The sequence below is a fragment of the Hippocampus bargibanti genome, linkage group LG11, assembly GCF_051943395.1.
Source record: "Hippocampus bargibanti isolate YZ-2025 linkage group LG11, ASM5194339v1, whole genome shotgun sequence".
NCBI classification, from domain to species: Eukaryota; Metazoa; Chordata; class Actinopteri; order Syngnathiformes; family Syngnathidae; genus Hippocampus; species Hippocampus bargibanti.
Window position 1 is genome coordinate 14,964,159 of NC_142744.1, and position 18,342 is coordinate 14,982,500.

The following is an 18,342-nucleotide window of genomic DNA, read 5'->3' on the forward strand; positions in this document are numbered from 1 at the left end:
CGTCGGCTACGCCAGGACACTCTCCGGTACACGCGTTATCGAGTCTCTCCACGACCTGTTCGCGCTGTAGGGACTGCCGCTGACCGTCCGGCTCTCATGCGATCGGTTTGGCAACATCTCGGCTCTCGACGTCGTAGGGGCTAATGCTACTTACGGGATGTATACTCGAATCCAATACTCGACTCGAGGCTGGACTGCGCTCTCTGGAGCGATACCCCGCGTATCGTTTCGTAAATGTTTTTTTCATGTTTGAAATTGGTTTCCTACGGGTCAAAACCTTTGCACACCATGTCCCCACCATGTAGCAAAACGTGAATGCGTGTGTGTGTGAGTGTGTGTTTATAATCCATCCATTTTCTAATCATGTTATCCCTGGGCCTATGCCAGCTGTCTTCGGGCAGTCAACATCATCCCTAAGAAATCAAACACTCCGGGTGATAGAGTGTTTTATGCACATTAGTAAACATATTGGGTTATTTCATGTTTAGCTTAGTACACATTATGATTATTGCACGTTTAATTTCAGTCTAATAGCATTATCAAGCTTATTAGTTCAATAGTCGTTGCAAAGAAGCAATGGCTCCAACTTCTAAGACCCTAAAGAGTTTGATGGTTCTCTTTATTTGTAAGTAGGTTCGTTGTCAGATCTCCCAGGCAGGTGACGCGCAGAGCTTGATCGTGGCGTGGAGTCGAGCAAGTCGTGCCGTGATGTCCGTCCGACGCCCGGCGTGAGATGAGTCTGAGATGATTCTGCCCCGTGGTTCGCCCCAATCTCTCTGTCCTGCGACAGCTCCTTTTACACCATTTTCAAGCGTGTGCTATGCGTCAGGGTGAGACGCACATCAAGGAGATCAAGGAATTGAAAGACATGAAAGGGTTGAAAAGCGCACTTCAAAATCATACACACGTGTGACGCCACAGGGCTCCCCTCCTAGATCCGAAGTCGGTGAAAGCGATGAAGGAAAAATAAATAAAAACAGTCATTCTGCGACATGGTGAGGCCAGGTAAGATGACGATCACCGGGCATGGCAGGCGTCGGTGGGGTGGTTGCCGAGGAAGTTTCGTGGTGCCTGAAGTCGTTGTACGGGAGCACGGCAAAGAGTGCTCTACGACTGCCAGTTTGAGTCGATCGATGGAAACTTTCCTCGCGGCCGTCGAGTCGATGCCGGAAGGTCTTCTCACCGTGAGTTGTTCGGCTGGGATCGGTCAAGTCGGAGAATCGATGAGGGATTGTGAGGACGAAGGTGCGTGGGGTTGGCCATGCTGCCGGGCACGGACAGGCCGGTCATCGGCGACGGTGGCGATGATCACGCTGCCATGGCGCTCTGCATGACGCTGAGGAAAAACGCTGACGTTGGCGGCCGTGTCGGACATGAAGCGTCTTCCCGAAGTCCGATCGTGGACATAAGCGATGTCCGACGATGTCCGATCGTGGACATAAGCGATGTCCGACGATGTGCGATCGTGGACATATACGATGCAGCTAGTTGCAGAGTCGCCAGGCGAATTGGACGATGTTGGCCATCAGGGTGCGGCAGGTTTCACGATGGGGCGGGGCGCCCACGGGTGGTGGCGGCCCATCGGGAGCTCGGCTTGAGGGGTCTTGCTGTGAAGATGCCGGGTTCACGGGCGGCTGGGAAATCTGGGTGTTTCCATTTGGAGAGTTGATTGGGCTGAGGAGGAGGGAAAAAATGCTTCTGGCTGTGTTGAGATCTTCAGCGCTTTCGCGATGCATTTGGGAGAATAAAGAGTCGAGATGGTCCTCTTGTTTAGATCATACAAGTAGGATATTTATTGCCGAAGCACAGACAGCAACCGCTGCGTTCACCGTCGTACGAGAAGTCCAAAACATAGACACACAAACTGGCTTTTATCGCTGTCAAGTCATGTGATGTCGCGTCGTGGCTAGGTTGCCAGATCAGTTCAGTATTACAGCATTACATAACATGAGGATACAATGTAACTTTCTCAACAGGCTGGCTCGCCAATAAAGAGTTTGATGGTTCTCTTTATTTGTAAGTAGGTTCGTTGTCAGATCTCCCAGGCAGGTGACGCGCAGAGCTTGATCGTGGCGTGGAGTCGAGCCGTGATGTCCGTCCGACGCCCGGCGTGAGCCGGGCGTGAGTTCGAGATGAGTCTGATATGATTCTGCCCCGTGGTTCGCCCCAATCTCTCTGTCCTGCGACAGCTCCTTTTATACCATTTTCAATCGTGTGCTATGCGTCAGGGTGAGACGCACATCAAGGAGATCAAGGAATTGAAAGACATGAAAGGGTTGAAAAGCGCACTTCAAAATCATACACACGTGTGACGCCACAACCCTCCCAACACTGAGTTGTCCGTAGCTGATTGGACAACAGATCGCTGCTGTGGACATTCAAAAACTTGTCAGAGCGGGAGCTCGCTCTCTTTGTTTTCTATCTTTGTCCGTGTGCTCATGTCTTCGCTCTTCTACCTAGACGAGAGTGTGCTTTTTCTGTCTCACTAGAATAAAGTAGTTTTTTGTTCACCATCTATCGTCGTTACTGATATTTTTATCACTGAACTTCTTTGAACACCGAACCAAGAAAGAAACAAGAATTTAAACCGAACATGCAAACCTGCGTGGAGTTTGCATGTTCTTCCCGTGCCTGTGCAGGTTTTCTCCAGGTCACCGGTTTCCTGCCACATTTTGAATACATGCGTAGCAGGTTAAGCTCTAAATGATCCCGAAGTTTGACTCTGTGCGGGGATGTGTGTCCATCTCTGTGTGCCCTGCGAGTGATTGGCAACTATTTTCATGGCCTGAGTAATGTTTTGATACTTTTCTTCCAGCTCAAGTCTCAATAAAATGTTATCCTTGAGGGATTTTTTTTAAACACTGCTTGTCACAATAAAGTTTCCCTCATACCACAAAGTCAGCCATTTGTGATAATAAGCCAAAATATGGCCAACAAGGTCAAGAGTATATTGTTTTTTTCCAAAGATTTTTATTAAGTTCAGATGAAAGTCCAAATGATATTTTTTCAATAAATTATTTTTTGTTAAGTCTCCCTGCGTGGCCCTGTACCTGATGGCTCAGGACCGCCTCCGTGTGTGCATGTGCGTGAGTGTGAGGCCTACTTTGCCTGGTTATGCCATCACATGCTCGACCCATTGACTTTTGTTGTATACACGCTCCCTGATGAACAAGACAGGGGTCATTGTGGCAAAAGCTTACCTCGTTTTTTTCACTCAGGGAGTTATCTCATCTTTGATCCTGGTGATGAGGGTGCACTGAACAGCTGGAGAGTGGAATCTCGAAGACTCTCTTTCCAAAGTCAATTGAATTCATTGGAGCCATATCATCCATCCATCCATCCATCCATCCATCCATCCATCCATCCATCCATCCATCCATCCATCCATCCACCCATCCATCCATCCGTTATCCGTACCGCTCATTTCTCATTAGGGTCGCGGGGGCGGGTGCATTTCTAATCCGACCCACTGTGTCTGTGGCGCATGGACACTAAAGAAGTACCTGCCAGGGCCACTATATCCAGAACTTCACCTAGCAATGAAGGTCATGTCTCCTATCAGACGCTAATACTATCAGTTGACAATTATCCAATCACTCGTTCAACATTCAAATGCTTTGAGATGTTAGCTATGAATCTCACGATCAAAATACTGCAGAGACTACTTCAAAATTTCGTAAATTGAGCGAGTTTGAGTGGTGACGAAAGACAAACAAATCAACAAACAAGTCAACAAACAAACAGCTCGTGTGCAGAGATCACTATCTTATCATATTGTGTCAAGAAAATAAATAGTAAGCATCTTTTGATACCGTATATCATATGCATTCAAAGCACAAATGTGGAAATTTTACTCAAGCCAGATAGACACTATTTTTATTGCGCACAACACACCTGTGTGGAAATAGATAGATCTTTTCTTTCAAATAAATGGTCTTGTAACTGGCGGGTCATTGGTTTATTTGGACTTGTTGCTCTGTAAAAGTGTTTAATGTTTCTATGCAAACCTTAATATGTGTGTTTTTTCTTAAAATCGTCTTCGATACTTTATTTATAATGTTTGTTATTGTCACTTGTGCTTCCGTGTCATGTGTTTTCGATAAACGCGAGTAAGGCGAGACAGACGGAACGAGACTAATGCGAGAGAGAGACACAAGCAGAGCAACTGCTAGATAGAGAACGACAGTCTCAATAATAAACAACAACAACAATAAACGTTGTGACATCAGTACGAAGCGTCATCCTTGACCGGGGTAGATACAGTGAAAACGTGCTCACAAAAGTGAAAACGTGCTCACACAAGTAAAACGTCGTCATCCATCCTGGAGCCTCCGGCGCGCAGGTGCTTCCCTCCCCAAAGGCAAGCTATCGGCTTCGGCGCACTCGCATAGCAAGGTACGAGCTACATCGAGCATCGTCGCACTCAACCACGTGTAACGGAGCTAGCCACGAGCTACTTGGAACATCGTCGCACTCAACCCGCAGCAAGCTACAGGCCTCAGCGTGCATCGTCGCAATCAGCCTTCGTAAGAGAGAGAAAGGTTTCAACACGCGATGTTGCTTCTCATCCTGCAGCAGCTCAAGGTTTTAATGGACGTTTCCAGTAGCACACAAAGTGGATGGATATAACATACAAATTCACCACAATAACAGAGAAAATAATGAATGTGGGTTTTTGAATGAAAGTATATAAATCATCCATCCAATTTCAGAACCACTTTATCCTCACAAGGATTGCTGAGAGTGCTTGCTGTGTCTATATTAGTTGTAGTATTGTTGTTATAGGTCGTGAGCATATAACACATTTTTTACATTGAAATAAAGTGTGACACAAGAAGAAAATTGCAGATTTTATGTACCAAAAAGTAACACAAAAAAAGTGGAACCAGTACGGTTTTAATAACGTTTGTCTTTGCAAATGTCCCGTGTTGTCATGAAAACAGTAAGAAAAAAAGGCACAAACAAAACAGATTTACAATAATTGCAACACTGGGTCTGCAGTATTTCACATGAACCAAGACAGAAATAAGGCTGGATGATTAAAAAAATGCACAAGACAAAACACTAACAACTTTGGTGAATCATTACAAGCAGGGAATGTTGTGCTCTCTGTACAAATAAATTAGGATACATATCAACACTTTTATCTAAAATCTTATGTACATCATCTCTTGGAAATCACAGTCGGCTATACCTTATCAAAAAACTTTGTGAAAACATGTTTACATATCAATGAGTCCCGATAGTGCCTCCGATGCTGCCATCCACGCATAAATTAGACAGCCATTCATCGACACAACAGCACACGGCTTCACAAACTTTCATGCGAGACGGAAGGCATTCAAAGAGGACTGTGCAACACAGAGCGTTTAAAAAAACGACTCCAATATGGCCGCAGGATGAACAACAGCACACACATGCATATCAGTGAAAACACACACAAACACAACCAGAATGTTTACAGTGTAATGTGAACACAGTGTCAAAATTGGGCAGACGGGGTGTATTATTGATGTGTCACCAGCTGGGGCCTACCACTCAAATATAATCATTATAATAACAATAATGTTAGACAAAAAATACAAGAAATCAGTTTGCAGAAGACACCGTGTGTGTGTGTGTGTGTGTGTGTGTGTGTGTGTGTGTGTGTGTGTGTGTGTGTGTGTGTGTGTGTGTGTGTGTGTGTGTGTGTGTGTGTGTGTGTGTGTGTGTGTGTGTGTGTGTATGTGTGTTTGTGTGTGTGCAACTGTGTGTGTATGGATAAAAACACTGAGTGGGTGAATTGTGATCACTGCACATTGCATCCTCGAGTGCAGGGGTGGGCAATTGGCAGCAATTTGAGTGCCCCTTGATGAATTCTTATGATTTTTGGTTCATCTAAATTCTTGTTAAATACTGTATTTTGGTTTGACAAAAGTATATCTATTTTTTTCTGTCCACTTCATCAGGTGTGTAGATTTAAGTCGTAAAATCATCATTCGCCATTAGTCAGCACACGTGTCTAATTGCATTTGCACTTGGTCTTAAACTTCACTGTACTGTACTGAAATGTGAGTAGGTTTAATATAATTCCCATCCATCCATTATCCGGACCGCTTGATCCCCATGAAGGTCGCGGTGGGGACTGGAGCTTCTCCCAGTCGTCTTTGGGCACGAGGCGGGGGACATCCTGAATTGGTTGCCAGCCAATCGCAGGGCAAATAGAGTCAAACAACCATTCTCTCACACTCTCACACCTCGGGACAATTTAGAGTGTTGAATCAGCCTGCCATGCATGTTTTTGGAATGTGGGAGGAAACCGGAGGACCCGGAGAAAACCCACACAGGTAGGCCGGACCGGGTCTTGAACTCATGACCTCTGCACTGTGAAGCCAGCATGCTGGTTTAATATGATTGTATTGTATTGTATATTTTGCATATATGGAATGTTATGCTCCAGACAAATTACTTTTGGCCTTGCACGTAATGTTTGTTTGATACTGAGCAATTTTGTGCCTTTCCCAAATGGTTACTTTTGTGAAAGAGAATCAAATCACAGTTTCTGGTTATTTTGTTGTTTACTTAAAATCCTTTGTTGTAGAACAGTGAATATGTCGATTTAAAAAAATAACAAATTAAAAGCACATATTTGTCACATCTGCATGGATTTTTTTTGTCCTGCATATGGTTGAGAAGTGTGTGGTCCTATGTGGCCAGCCAACAGCGCTGTTGAAAAACTGTAGTCCCCACTCCCATTTGAGTTGCACATCACTGAACAACTCAAATCTATCCCCTATTATAGTTTCCTCATGTGTAAAAACGAGGGGGAAAACACAATTGCAATATAACGTAAAGTGATGATATATGCAATGACGTGCAGTCAAGGGAGGCAGGTGAGGCCGTGCCTCACCTGTCATAATGGAAATATCAAATGAAGAAATAAATTAAACAGTTATATTTATTCAGTGATTTGTACTTTAAAGTTCTTTTCCATTTAATCTCACCAGTTTTTGATTTTTTTTTTTTCAAAATGGCTGAATTCTCACATTTACCGTTCAAATACTAAGTAGAGACGAGCGGTAAGGCAGCAGCCGGCTGAGCCTCACCATGGATTGCGCAATGACTATGCTAACTGTGCTGGCTTGCTCTGCAGTGAGACCGCATTGCTGTCCCTCTGCATATCGCTATTAAAGTGTTCAAACACTTTTAGTATATGAACTAAATTTCTACAGTCTACCTAGTGTATATAATGTACAGTCACTGTACCTTATAAACACTGTACGACTGTTTATTTTATTTTTATCAAAACTGTGTGCATAGGTGAGGCACACAGTTTGTGTTGTGTTTTTTCATTGGATATATGTATTGCTCCTCTGAAACTTTCTAACATTGAAACCTCATAGTGAAGAATAAGGAAAGTCACTCAGTAGTTATTTCTGCCCCTGATGTACCTTTTCCCCCTTTTATGCTGCTTTTATCCTTTCGCTTTATAGAGTGTTGAAGGTCGAACAAAAAGTAGTCTTTCAGTTCATCAGTGCGGAATGGTATTAGGTGAGAGCAAACAACTCAGTCATACCATTATCCCGGCTGCTGAGAAATGTTTTCAAAAAAAACCATGGAAGATCTTTTTGACAGAGCGATTGATCTTGTTATGAATGTGTACATATTGTCCCTTTCATCGCAGAGCCACAATGACTGTCTGTTCCCAGCCCAACGCCGATCGCAAATAAACACATCTAGGACAAAATACTCAGTGGCTGATTGAGAAAATAGATGGTGCAAAACACCCACTCTGTCAATGCGAAATGTGACACCATCAGAGAAAAAAATAGATCAACAACAAGAACCGTTGAAGCTGTTGAAATCTGTAGGATGAGGAAAATTGGAAACGAACATGGTTGTGGATGACATTTGATGATATGTACTTCCCCAGTCACCTTTGACCTCACTGTGTAACACTGACAGCCATCTTTGCCCCTGAAGTCGCTCGTCCTGGCTCACGCAGTGGCGAGCATGGGCTGCTCCGTATACCAATGTGTCCCCGGATCGGGCATGCTGCCTCCGAGTGGTAAGGTGATGAACTGCGGGCAGGCGCCACCTCCCGAGGTCACCACCCCCATGCCGACTCCTTGTGAGTACGGGCGGTGGTGGTGGTGGTGGTGCACGTGATGGCCAATTGCGTCAGTCCGACCGATGTGAATCTCGTCTTCCTCACCCTCGCCGGTGGTCTTGCGATAGACAGGGTTGTCAAAGTTCATGCTCTTGGTGGAGTTGCGTCTCCAGTTCCGCCACACCATGTAGATGCCGGCGCAGACCAAGCCGAACACCACTGTGGCAACGATAGGAACTGGATAGAAACATTTAACACACAACCGCCGGGGGAGGAGTGGGGCGTTAATGAGGCATAACAAGCCCATGGCGTGAAATGAGACACGAGGAGGATACGCAAGTGGGGGGAAACATATATGTGATCAAGTGTTAGTGTGGGTGATTCAGCCAAATTGTGATGTGTCAAGATTGGTTCACATTTTGAATGACGTGAAGCACATTGAGTGACTGTGGGTGTTGTCTCTGCATGGCCAAAAATGGTAAAGAAAGCGTAATGAAACCATTGAATGGCCATAAAAAACAATGACAGAGATGGACACGAAAAACTGTCATATTTTAACATAAATTGTTTAATTTATCAGAATCAGAATCAGAATCAGAATACCTTTATTCGTCCCGCAATGGGGAAATTTGCAAAATTTACCAACTAGAGTCAATAGTTACATGAGGTAACTCTGAAATTATGGAACTAGTTAACAAAATGCAGAGTGCCACGAGCGGCTTTTGCCAATGCTAATGGGCTAATGTGGCTAATTGATCCATCAAGGCTATTTTCCTGCAGAATACGATCACAGATCAGGTTCTTCTTGTCAGTTGTCCAACGCTGAGATAATATACTGTACATATAGATTTGTAACATGACATTTAATTTTATGCTGGGATGAAAGTACAGTGGTACCTCAGTTTATGAATGATTTAGCTCACGATCATTTCAATTTATGAACATTAAATTCGCAAGAATATAATCTTGGCAGACAAATTAGTTTTCCACGGACGAAAAAAAACACACGGTCGAACAGCGCCACGATGGCTGGCAGACTAGTTTTCTACACTAGGGATATATAAACAGGGGCCGATACGACCAGTCAGACTTTAGTTCGCTGACGAAGCCTCTTGGATAGGAGGCGAAACGTCCGAAACCTTCAAATTTGTACAGATGACGGCTGAAGAAACCTTCTCATCGATGGACCACTCCTGTACGACTGAGAGCTTACACAGACGTTTTGCAATTAGGGTACTGAAAAAGACCAGAAGAGCAGAAGAAGGAGATCTTCGAAAAACACAAATGAGGTGTGCGTTTGTGTGACTTAGCGTCCCAGTACCAATACGCCAAGTCGACCATTGCTACTGTGGCTAAGGATGTTTCTGTGTTGTCCAAGCAATGATCTCAGGCAATAGAAGAGGTGAAAAACTGATTTGGATTAACGAAAAGCTGCAAGCAGGGGACATTCTAAATGAGGGTATTATCTCAGAGAAAGCACGGCAACTTCACTTGGATATCATCAAGAGGCAACTACATCAACAACCATCACAAACGTAAATAAAACGACTTTATTATACAGTACAGTTTATTCATTTTATTACAATCCAATAGCACATTCATTATACATAAAATAAGGTCGATTTTGTATAGCTTTAAGGCTTATTTAGAAGAAAATTATTTTTTTTGGAGACCTGGGAACGGATTATTCTAATTTGTAATGGTTTCTTATGGGAAATAAATGTTTGGCAGACAAACGTTTCGCCTTCCACACACTTTCTGGGAACCAATTAAGTTCGTAAACTGAGGTATCACTGTATGCTTTTAGGGATTTTTTCAGGGGGGTTCTTCATTTTCAAGGGGCTGCATGGGTGTTCTTAGGGTACTCCGTTTTCCTTCCCCATTTACAATAACATGCATTGTAGGTAAATTGAATACTCTACGTTGTCCCTAGTAGCGAATAGTTGCTCGTCTATGCTACTGGCTCGCAACTAGCACACTCGCTACCCTTGTCAGGGTAAATGCTGTCAGGTACTATTGCTAGATCGCATGACAAGGTGATGTGACATTGTCATGAACTAACTTTAAACAAATAAAGTTGAGTTGCTTGTTTTTTTCCTCTTAAACTTAAAATAGGGTATAAAAATGAGTGGGGGAGCTGGACCAAGTCGAAAGAAAAAAGTATCCCTTTCATACAAAAAGGAGGACTTTTTTTACGATGACATTTTCAAAGTGTTTGTCTCGTCTGCCAATTACAGTGAACTCAGGGAATGGCAAAAATATACATAATTATGTTGTGTAATGCAACATATGTGGTTATACATCAACATAAGTTGCAAGAATCCTCAATATGTTTCTATATTTCTCAATATATATGATGGGTAGATCATTTTGACTTGGTCATTTCAAAAGTAATTCCCATGCTGAAAAAAATGTGAGCACCCCTGCCTTGGAAGATGAATGAATGGATGGATGGATGGATGGATGGATGGATGGATGGAAGTACACTATACAAACGAAAATAGATCAACTGCAGCAAAATCCAGCACAACATCATGTAGAGTGAATAACGTAGCAATGTCAGACGCACAAAATGTGACTCCTGAAGAAACCCACAAAGGAGCATCGATGGGCCAAAGTTCTCTTTTGCCGCCACAGTCGATAATGTTATATATGATTATGTATGGACTATTTTGACAGACAGCAGCAGACAAACAAAGAGGAGGAGGTTTTAATGTGACTTACCAATGGGGATGACCACTCCTAAAACAGCCACTGTCAGATTCTCTCCAAGGAGGAAATGTTCACTTCCGGCTGGAAGGAGACAGCAACATTAGAAGGATACGGCACAGAGGAGAGAGACAGTCTAAATGAGAAGGATGAAGAATGATGAAGGTATAACATTATGTGAGCAACATTGAGCGATAAGGAGGAGACAGGAGGGCAGGTGATAAAATAAATGGGCAGCACTTGTTTATAAGCCATAAAGCGGTAAAGGCGTAGAATAAATCTACAATATGAATTGAAAGCTCAACGTGCCAAGTGCCCACTGGGAGTTTGCTTTCCCATTTTCAGATTCATCCATTTGGCTCTATTAAGCTCCCCTGTTATTCGTTCTATTCTTTCCGCACCCAGTCTTAAGTAAAACTCACTTGCACAAGGCAGTGTGCGAGTCCTGACATTGTGTAAGGATGTGAGTATACAGTCAGGCAAGGAAGGCAATGAGCAGAATCATCCATTGACATCTTTATTTTGGCTTCAAGATGGCGCAGCGAAGGTGGCTGCCTTTACAGCAGCTCCTATATTTTGTTTTTGTACTTCTTTTCCCTTTCTTCTTCCTTTCATAGTTTTGATGCTGTGAATTGTGAATTTCTCCACTGGGAGACTAATAAAGGCTAATCTAATATAATATAATCTAATATAATCCAGATTCATCTCATATAAATCCATCCATCCAAATCAATCCATCCATCCACCCAAATCCATCCATCCATCCACCCAAATCCATCCATCCATCCATCCATCCATCCACCCATCCATCCATCCATCCATCCATCCATCCATCCATCCATCCATCCATCCATCCATCCATCCATCCATCCATCCATCCATCCATCCATCCATCCATCCACAAATCATTTATCCTTACAGGGGTTGCAGGGGTGCTGGAGCCTATCCCAGCTGTCTTCGGGCAGTAGGCGGAGGACAGCATGAACCGGTTTCCAACCAATTGCAGGGCACACAGAGACTCACAACCATCTATGCTCACACTCACACTTCTGGACAATTTAGAGCAGGGGTGTCAAAGTCATTTTTTGCCGCGGGCCACATTGTAGTTATGGTTTCCTCTCGAGGGCCGTTATGAATTTGGGGAACCCATTAGAATGTTTAAATCCCTTCAAATATTACATATAGAGCACACAGTATATTAATGAATAACTCGTTTTCAAATCTGAAGTCAAGAATAATGACTTTTATTGTGGTTGACATCCAAAAATATGAAATTGGCTCAGATTTTAGCAATCATCGTGGAATTTAACAAGTTTGATTTGCTTTCGCGGGCCGAAAAAAATGATGTGGCGGGCCGGATTTGGCCCGCGGGCCTTGACTTTGACACCTGTGATTTAGAGGGTTCCATTAACCTGCCAGACATGTTTTTGGGAGGAAACCGGAGTACCCGGAGAAAACCCACACAAACACGGGCAAAATATACAAACTCCATACAGCAAGTCCGGAGTCGGAATCAAACCGTGCACTTCCCCACTGTGAGGCGGAGGTGCTCACCAATTGAACACCATGTCGCCTTCGTATATGTCCAAACATGGTTAAATTTGTTCCTTTTCACAAACTGATAGTGATGGCTTGCCTTCCCTTCCGCTGCTACTTACATGTGCTTTAGCAATGTAAAACGCTGAAAGTAGCTTGAGAACAGTATATGATGGGATTTCTTTTCTCAAGGAATGCACTTTAAATACATTTTTCCTTTTTTTTAAGCGTGGCCTACATTATTTAGAGAAAGACAGAATGCAATACAGGCTACTATATGGAACAGAACACATCAATAATTATGGGGAGAAATGTATCAGAGGTATTTATACAATTAATGTGTCATTCAATTAATGTTGTCAATCGCAAGTAATATTGAAGTCATACATCCTAAAATAAGACAGAGCAAGAATGAATAAATAAGTTCACTCACAATGTTGTGACACGCTGCTGTCCCCTGCAGGTGTGGTGGACTCCACGGTGACGGTTGCAGTCAAGTGAGATCCAAGGGCCTTGGACTCCTGGGATGATACTGTCTTGATTGTGCTGAGGGGCGTGCGTGGCTCCAGGGAAGGAAGCTGTGATGTGATCAAAAGTGGGCTGGTGTCTGTCTCTGTGACTCTCTCTGAAGTTGGCACATATTCTTCTGTTGCCGTGGTATCAGGTGGAAATGCATGAGAGGCTGGCATGTCATTTCTCGGTGCTGAACGCAAATGGGGGAGGGAGGATTACTTTGAAGATTGTCACATGGAAACTCTTTGACATCTTTACCTCATTCACTGCCATTTCCAGAATTTGTAATGGTTTTGGTTTTTCTTTGCTCGGGTGCCGATAAAGAGCTGGTCTGACCTCTGGCAATGTTTTTCCCCTCTCACGAGGGGGCAGCATTTCCCTTTTGTACAGCCGCCCTCATTTCAAGCTCATATAACTCCAGACCCATTGAACTTAGTAATTAACTCTTTTTTTTCTGATGAAAGAAGAGAGTCTTCTGATGAAAGAAGAGGTTTTTTTACGCTGCATTGACTGTTTATGTAGTCCTAAAACTCAATATTCTGTTGGTCCTGCAATTTGACTGAAAATGACAAAAACCCTGGCATTGGAGTGGACACATTTTTGCAGATCGTCTGGCAGTGAATCAGTTAATCAACTGCATTTCATTGTAACATACCCCCCAAAATGTAAATCTATTTTCTGTTGACTACAATGCAGCAAATCAATCATAATGTGACCATAAATACAACATTTGTGCCATGACTCTTATAGGTTTCGATTGTCTCGATTGTGCAGGTGCAACAAATGCATTGGAGTGAGTGTACACCCATTGCTTTGCGTCATAATAGTGATGTGCTCCACAAATCCCTTTCAGACCTCATTAGTTTTCATTTCCTGCGTTCCATAAGTCTCACCTGGCACACATGCCCTCATATCGCGGCCAAGGTCCTGTCCATCGGGGCAGGCGCAGGTGTATTTAGGAGACTGCTCCGTAATCTGTGGCGCCTTAAGACATAAATACTCGCAGCCTCCATTGGCCTCACTGCCTAGATTGCAGCTGTCTGGACCTGAGGAGAATGACAGAGGAGAAGATGAGGATTAATATTACATTTGAAATGATCAAATATTGAATTTGGGAATAGATGAGGATATATATTGCAATTGTAATATGGCTTTCCTGAAATTCTATTCATTTATACCCAAATGACTCTTCTCATTTTGTATTGTTTCGAGACTGCAGAGCTTCCAGTACATCTGTATATGGATATAGTTTGTTTTTGATTTTTTTTCCTTTCAATCAGATATAACTCCTGTGTCAGCAGAGACATTCGCTCGGACACTGTTAACAAAGGCTCAACACAGAAGATTGTCTTTTACTGCCGGTAGGGATGCAGTTTTCATGAAGCCACATTACGTGAGCTTATTCGACCGACGCCCTACCTTTGCAGCCCTCTGCCAAGCTATTTATGAAGAGTATATGCAAATGTAAGTGATACATTAGTAAAACACAGGCTTCTTGATTTGAATACCACGCCCAATCCCATGGTACATGCACCAACATCCATAAACCAAGAGAACGCAGACATTTTAATGGGTTGTATTTCCATGAACTGAAAGATTTGTAACCTGGCTAATGAGCTCTTACTGTACAAGAGTGTATCAAGTCCTCACTTCTGCCCAAGGCCAGATCTGCTACCTGAGGATGACAGTTTAACTCATTCCTGACGGCAAACGGCTACAGTCGTTGTGTTTTTACTTCCGTGTATCCCGAGTCACACCTCCAGTCTGAAGCGATAGCAAATAATGCCGGATGCCGACTACAGGCGGGCCGTGAGTAGATGTTAACCCTTTACGGACGATTGTGCTTCTAGATTGAGAAAATGAAAGGTAGCAGTTCAAGTGCCGATTGAAACTGATACGGCACAAGTTACATGTCCCTTTAAAACAGATTATATGCAGCTTTGCCTTTAAGAGCGTCAGTGACATCATCTCCTTCATGCGCAACACAACCTGCTCTCCTCCATCTTCTAAGCGTCATGGATGAAATACCACGCAAGTATATGTTGTAACTATTTGATGAGCTATTCAGAAGAGGTTTACCTTGATACTGAAATAAACCTTGAAAATGAAATAAACTAACGCTAACTTGTTTATTTACCGAGAAATATTACAAATAAGGAGTGTCCCGAATTCTGAACATTCTAACGCTATTTTCATGATGATATTGTTGATCCTGACTTGCGAATAATTGTAAGTGAATGGTGCGTTTTACACTAATAGCTGTACCTCATTCTCAATATGATTATTGAAACGGAGGTCCATATGTTTTTTTTTTCTAAAATACCCATGTACTGTATATCTTTCCAGATCCTGATGAGAATGAAATAGATGATCATGTTGGTGAAGACATTTTGGCATCTGACACAGTCGTGACTGTTGCATTGATGAACTTCTATCACCATTCAAATACTTTCGGGCCGATCAACTACGTGCTTCATACGCTATCTCCAGGAAATCACGCAAATGGTGGAAATACATGTTCTGGTTTCTAGTGGATATTTGTATTTGCAATGGATTTATACTGATGAAACTCTCTCCAAACCATCAAGTGAAAACCAGAACAGGTCGCCTCCGAAAATGGACTCCGTTACAATTCAGGACAAACTTAGCTCATCAGTAGTTTGGCAATTACAGAAGGAAAAGAAAAAGAGAATGCATGAAGGAGAATGACACTGTTGCCCTCCTTCATTGGCCAGTAGAAATGGATAAAAAGAGAACATGTAAAGAGTGTGCAAAGAAGAAAATTCGTCGCGAGCCAAGAACAGGTTGTGAGCAATGCAAGGTGAACATATCTATTCCATGTTTTAAACCATACCACAAATAAAAACATCCTGAATTATTTTAAATGCATTCTATGTTTATTTCATGCATATGTGACTTGTTGTGAATCCATTTTGTTGTAATTTGCAGGTTTTGGGAGGAAAAAAAATCTTCATTAACATTGGAATAATTTTCTAAAACTTCAATCAATTTCACAAAAAAAACATTGTTATCTTATTCTATTATATCTTATGAAAGTGTACTGAAAGTTTCATAAAGATTGAACAACAAATAAAGAAGTTATAACAGTTTATTTGAACACACATGTTAGTTATGAATTTCCTGCTGAAGCCACTCAGGGAGCACACTACAAAGCTCGGCTGCAGGCTATGTATGCTGTGGGGGAAGAAATGCAAAATGCCTGCGAGGGAGGAAAGAGTTAACAGGCTGGTTCTGTTCTGATCAAAGTGCACGAGAAACCATTGTGTATTTTAGCCACACGTGTTCGGCCAATTAAGCGAACAACAGGATGGACTTTTAAACATGATAACTTCTATTCTGTCTATTCTCTATCACCCTGCCAATCAGAGCTGACCCCTGTCAATCTAATTCTCTCTTTGCCTTCTGAATCAATAGGGCTGGGCAATGAAATTTAAACTAATTTAACAATGGGTCTCATTTCCAAGCACGGCCTATTCTGTCATTTAATAATGCTAATGTCTGGGAACATATATTTTATTTCTTTTTTCATTGTTTTTGACAACAAATATGGATTGCAAACTATTGCAGATGCATCAGGTGGTACAGCCCCCTGTTGCTATATTGCATTTTTCGTCTGGTATTGATTTCTCTATATTTGCAATGCAATGGTGCTAAGAAAGGGATTAAGTCCAATAAATCCCCACTGAAGGGTCAGAAACCAAACGCACGGCCTGAATATAGCCTGCAAAGACAATAATGAAAAAAATGATTGGACCTGTGCATTTTCAATTCCTTATTTATTTGTTCAAATGAGCAGTATATTGCATTAACTGAAGAATGCAGTGAAAACGACACAATATAGCTGACTATAGCATCATTTGATATGCTTGAACTTGGTTTTGGTTACTATCAAGAAAATCAAGCGGTGGTCTTCTAATGGCTGTTTTTGTTCTCATTATGTTTTTTGTCCAATTGAACGCACATTTCATTGTAGCCTACCAAGGAATTCAAATCAAACAAAAACTGAGGAAACAAGGATGGCATAATATTATTTTTCTGTGATTGTACATTGAACCGGAAGACAGGAGCATATAAATATGCACATACAAAGTAAGGTGCCAGTCCAATCCGATTCACAAACACACAAAAAAATGCAAAGCAATCATTTAATTTGTCATCGATTTTGAACGTTCTGCGATTAAAATCTGATTTGCAGAAGGTTTGTGCCTTGATAAATGTGCTCTACTCCCAAACCTCACCTTATTATTTATTCATGTGTGCGGTTTAACACAATCCCACAGATTGGCCTCAAAATGGGTTGAGTTCACACCCAATCTGGGTGTCAGAGAGTGTGCGTTTGACAAGCACATGTGCAAATGCAAATTTGCATACACTGAAAACGTCACACGCGCACCTTGCGGCTGGCGCAGCTGATGGAAGACCACAATGTCGTGCGGATCGTTGAGGTTTTCCGCCAGAGTGTGAATGTCTTGACCCGTCAGTCTGTTGGCCATGAAGACAGATGCCTTGTCCCGGTCTGTCCAGTAAATACGATCCTGCGAAAGAAGAGTCAAAGAAAAGAAACAATGCATTTAAAAGTAGGCCTGGGCAATTAGTCGTGTCGTCTGGAACTGCGATCAACTGCCTGCAATGGAGGCGGCACAAATAATGCGCCCATAATTTGTCACACGGGCATCCCAGTTAGGCTGTAATGGGCTTGATGACTTGATAGTAAGGACATGTGCTGCTGGGGAGCCAACATACAAGGACACAAGCCCGACCTGTTGAAAAGTACTGTACTTTCTGCACTACAGTGCGCCCTATAATGTAATGCACGTTACACCGTATTTTCCATATACATATAAGGCGCACCAGACTATAAGGTGCACCTTCAATGAATGACATGTTTCAAAATGTTTTCCATTTATAACGCACACCATATTATAAGGCGCTACAGTACAGGCATGGACCACGCACTACTTCTTCTTCAGGGGGAAATGGAGTCGGTGGCTGCTGACAGGACTTTCGAGACGTGTTGTAGCTCAATATTACTTCACATATAAGGCACACCGGCATATAAGGCACAGGGTCATCTTTTGAAGAAAATGAAGGCTTTTGGGTACGCCTTAAACACCAGAAAATATGATATATGGTCTCTTTATATTCCCCATTTATTTGTTTTCCAGTTAGTGTTCCTATTCCATCTAGTGGTGATTATTAACAGGAACCAATTGTAACGTAAAAGGCTTCTGCCCATCACTAATTGCTATGTGCCATTGCAAACGTACACTCAAGCAGACAACTTCTTTGTGCACAGCCATTGAAACAAAGATGATGATGATGAAAGCATTTTTAACTATTGACTAAACGAAGAAAGAAGGAGACAAGCAAGACCTTAAAAGATATTTAGCTCCTTGTAGATGTGAGCTCACAAGGTTTGAGCGCCTTTTTGCTGAATGAATTGTTTTCATGTTTTTCATTTATTGGTTTGAAAA

At 42.5% G+C, this 18,342-nt stretch overlaps 1 protein-coding gene across 3 annotated transcripts in view; it reads right to left on the reverse strand.

Moving 5' to 3' along the window:
* Window positions 1-4,837: 4,837 nt before the first annotated feature.
* Window positions 4,838-18,342, reverse strand: part of LOC148891747 (low-density lipoprotein receptor-related protein 8-like) — a 75,093-nt gene continuing 61,588 nt past the window's right edge. For 2 of the 3 annotated variants that reach the window (XM_089007641.1, XM_089007639.1), the window contains 5 exons: window positions 17,262-17,403; window positions 13,741-13,893; window positions 12,768-13,037; window positions 10,814-10,882; window positions 4,838-8,326 (listed from right to left, as the gene is read on the reverse strand). In XM_089007641.1, the coding sequence (XP_088863767.1) occupies window positions 7,977-8,326; window positions 10,814-10,882; window positions 12,768-13,037; window positions 13,741-13,893; window positions 17,262-17,403 (984 nt within the window). In that variant the 3' untranslated portion in view covers window positions 4,838-7,976. The remainder of the gene's footprint in view (window positions 8,327-10,813; window positions 10,883-12,767; window positions 13,038-13,740; window positions 13,894-17,261; window positions 17,404-18,342) is intronic. The other variant, XM_089007640.1, reaches the window with a different exon arrangement.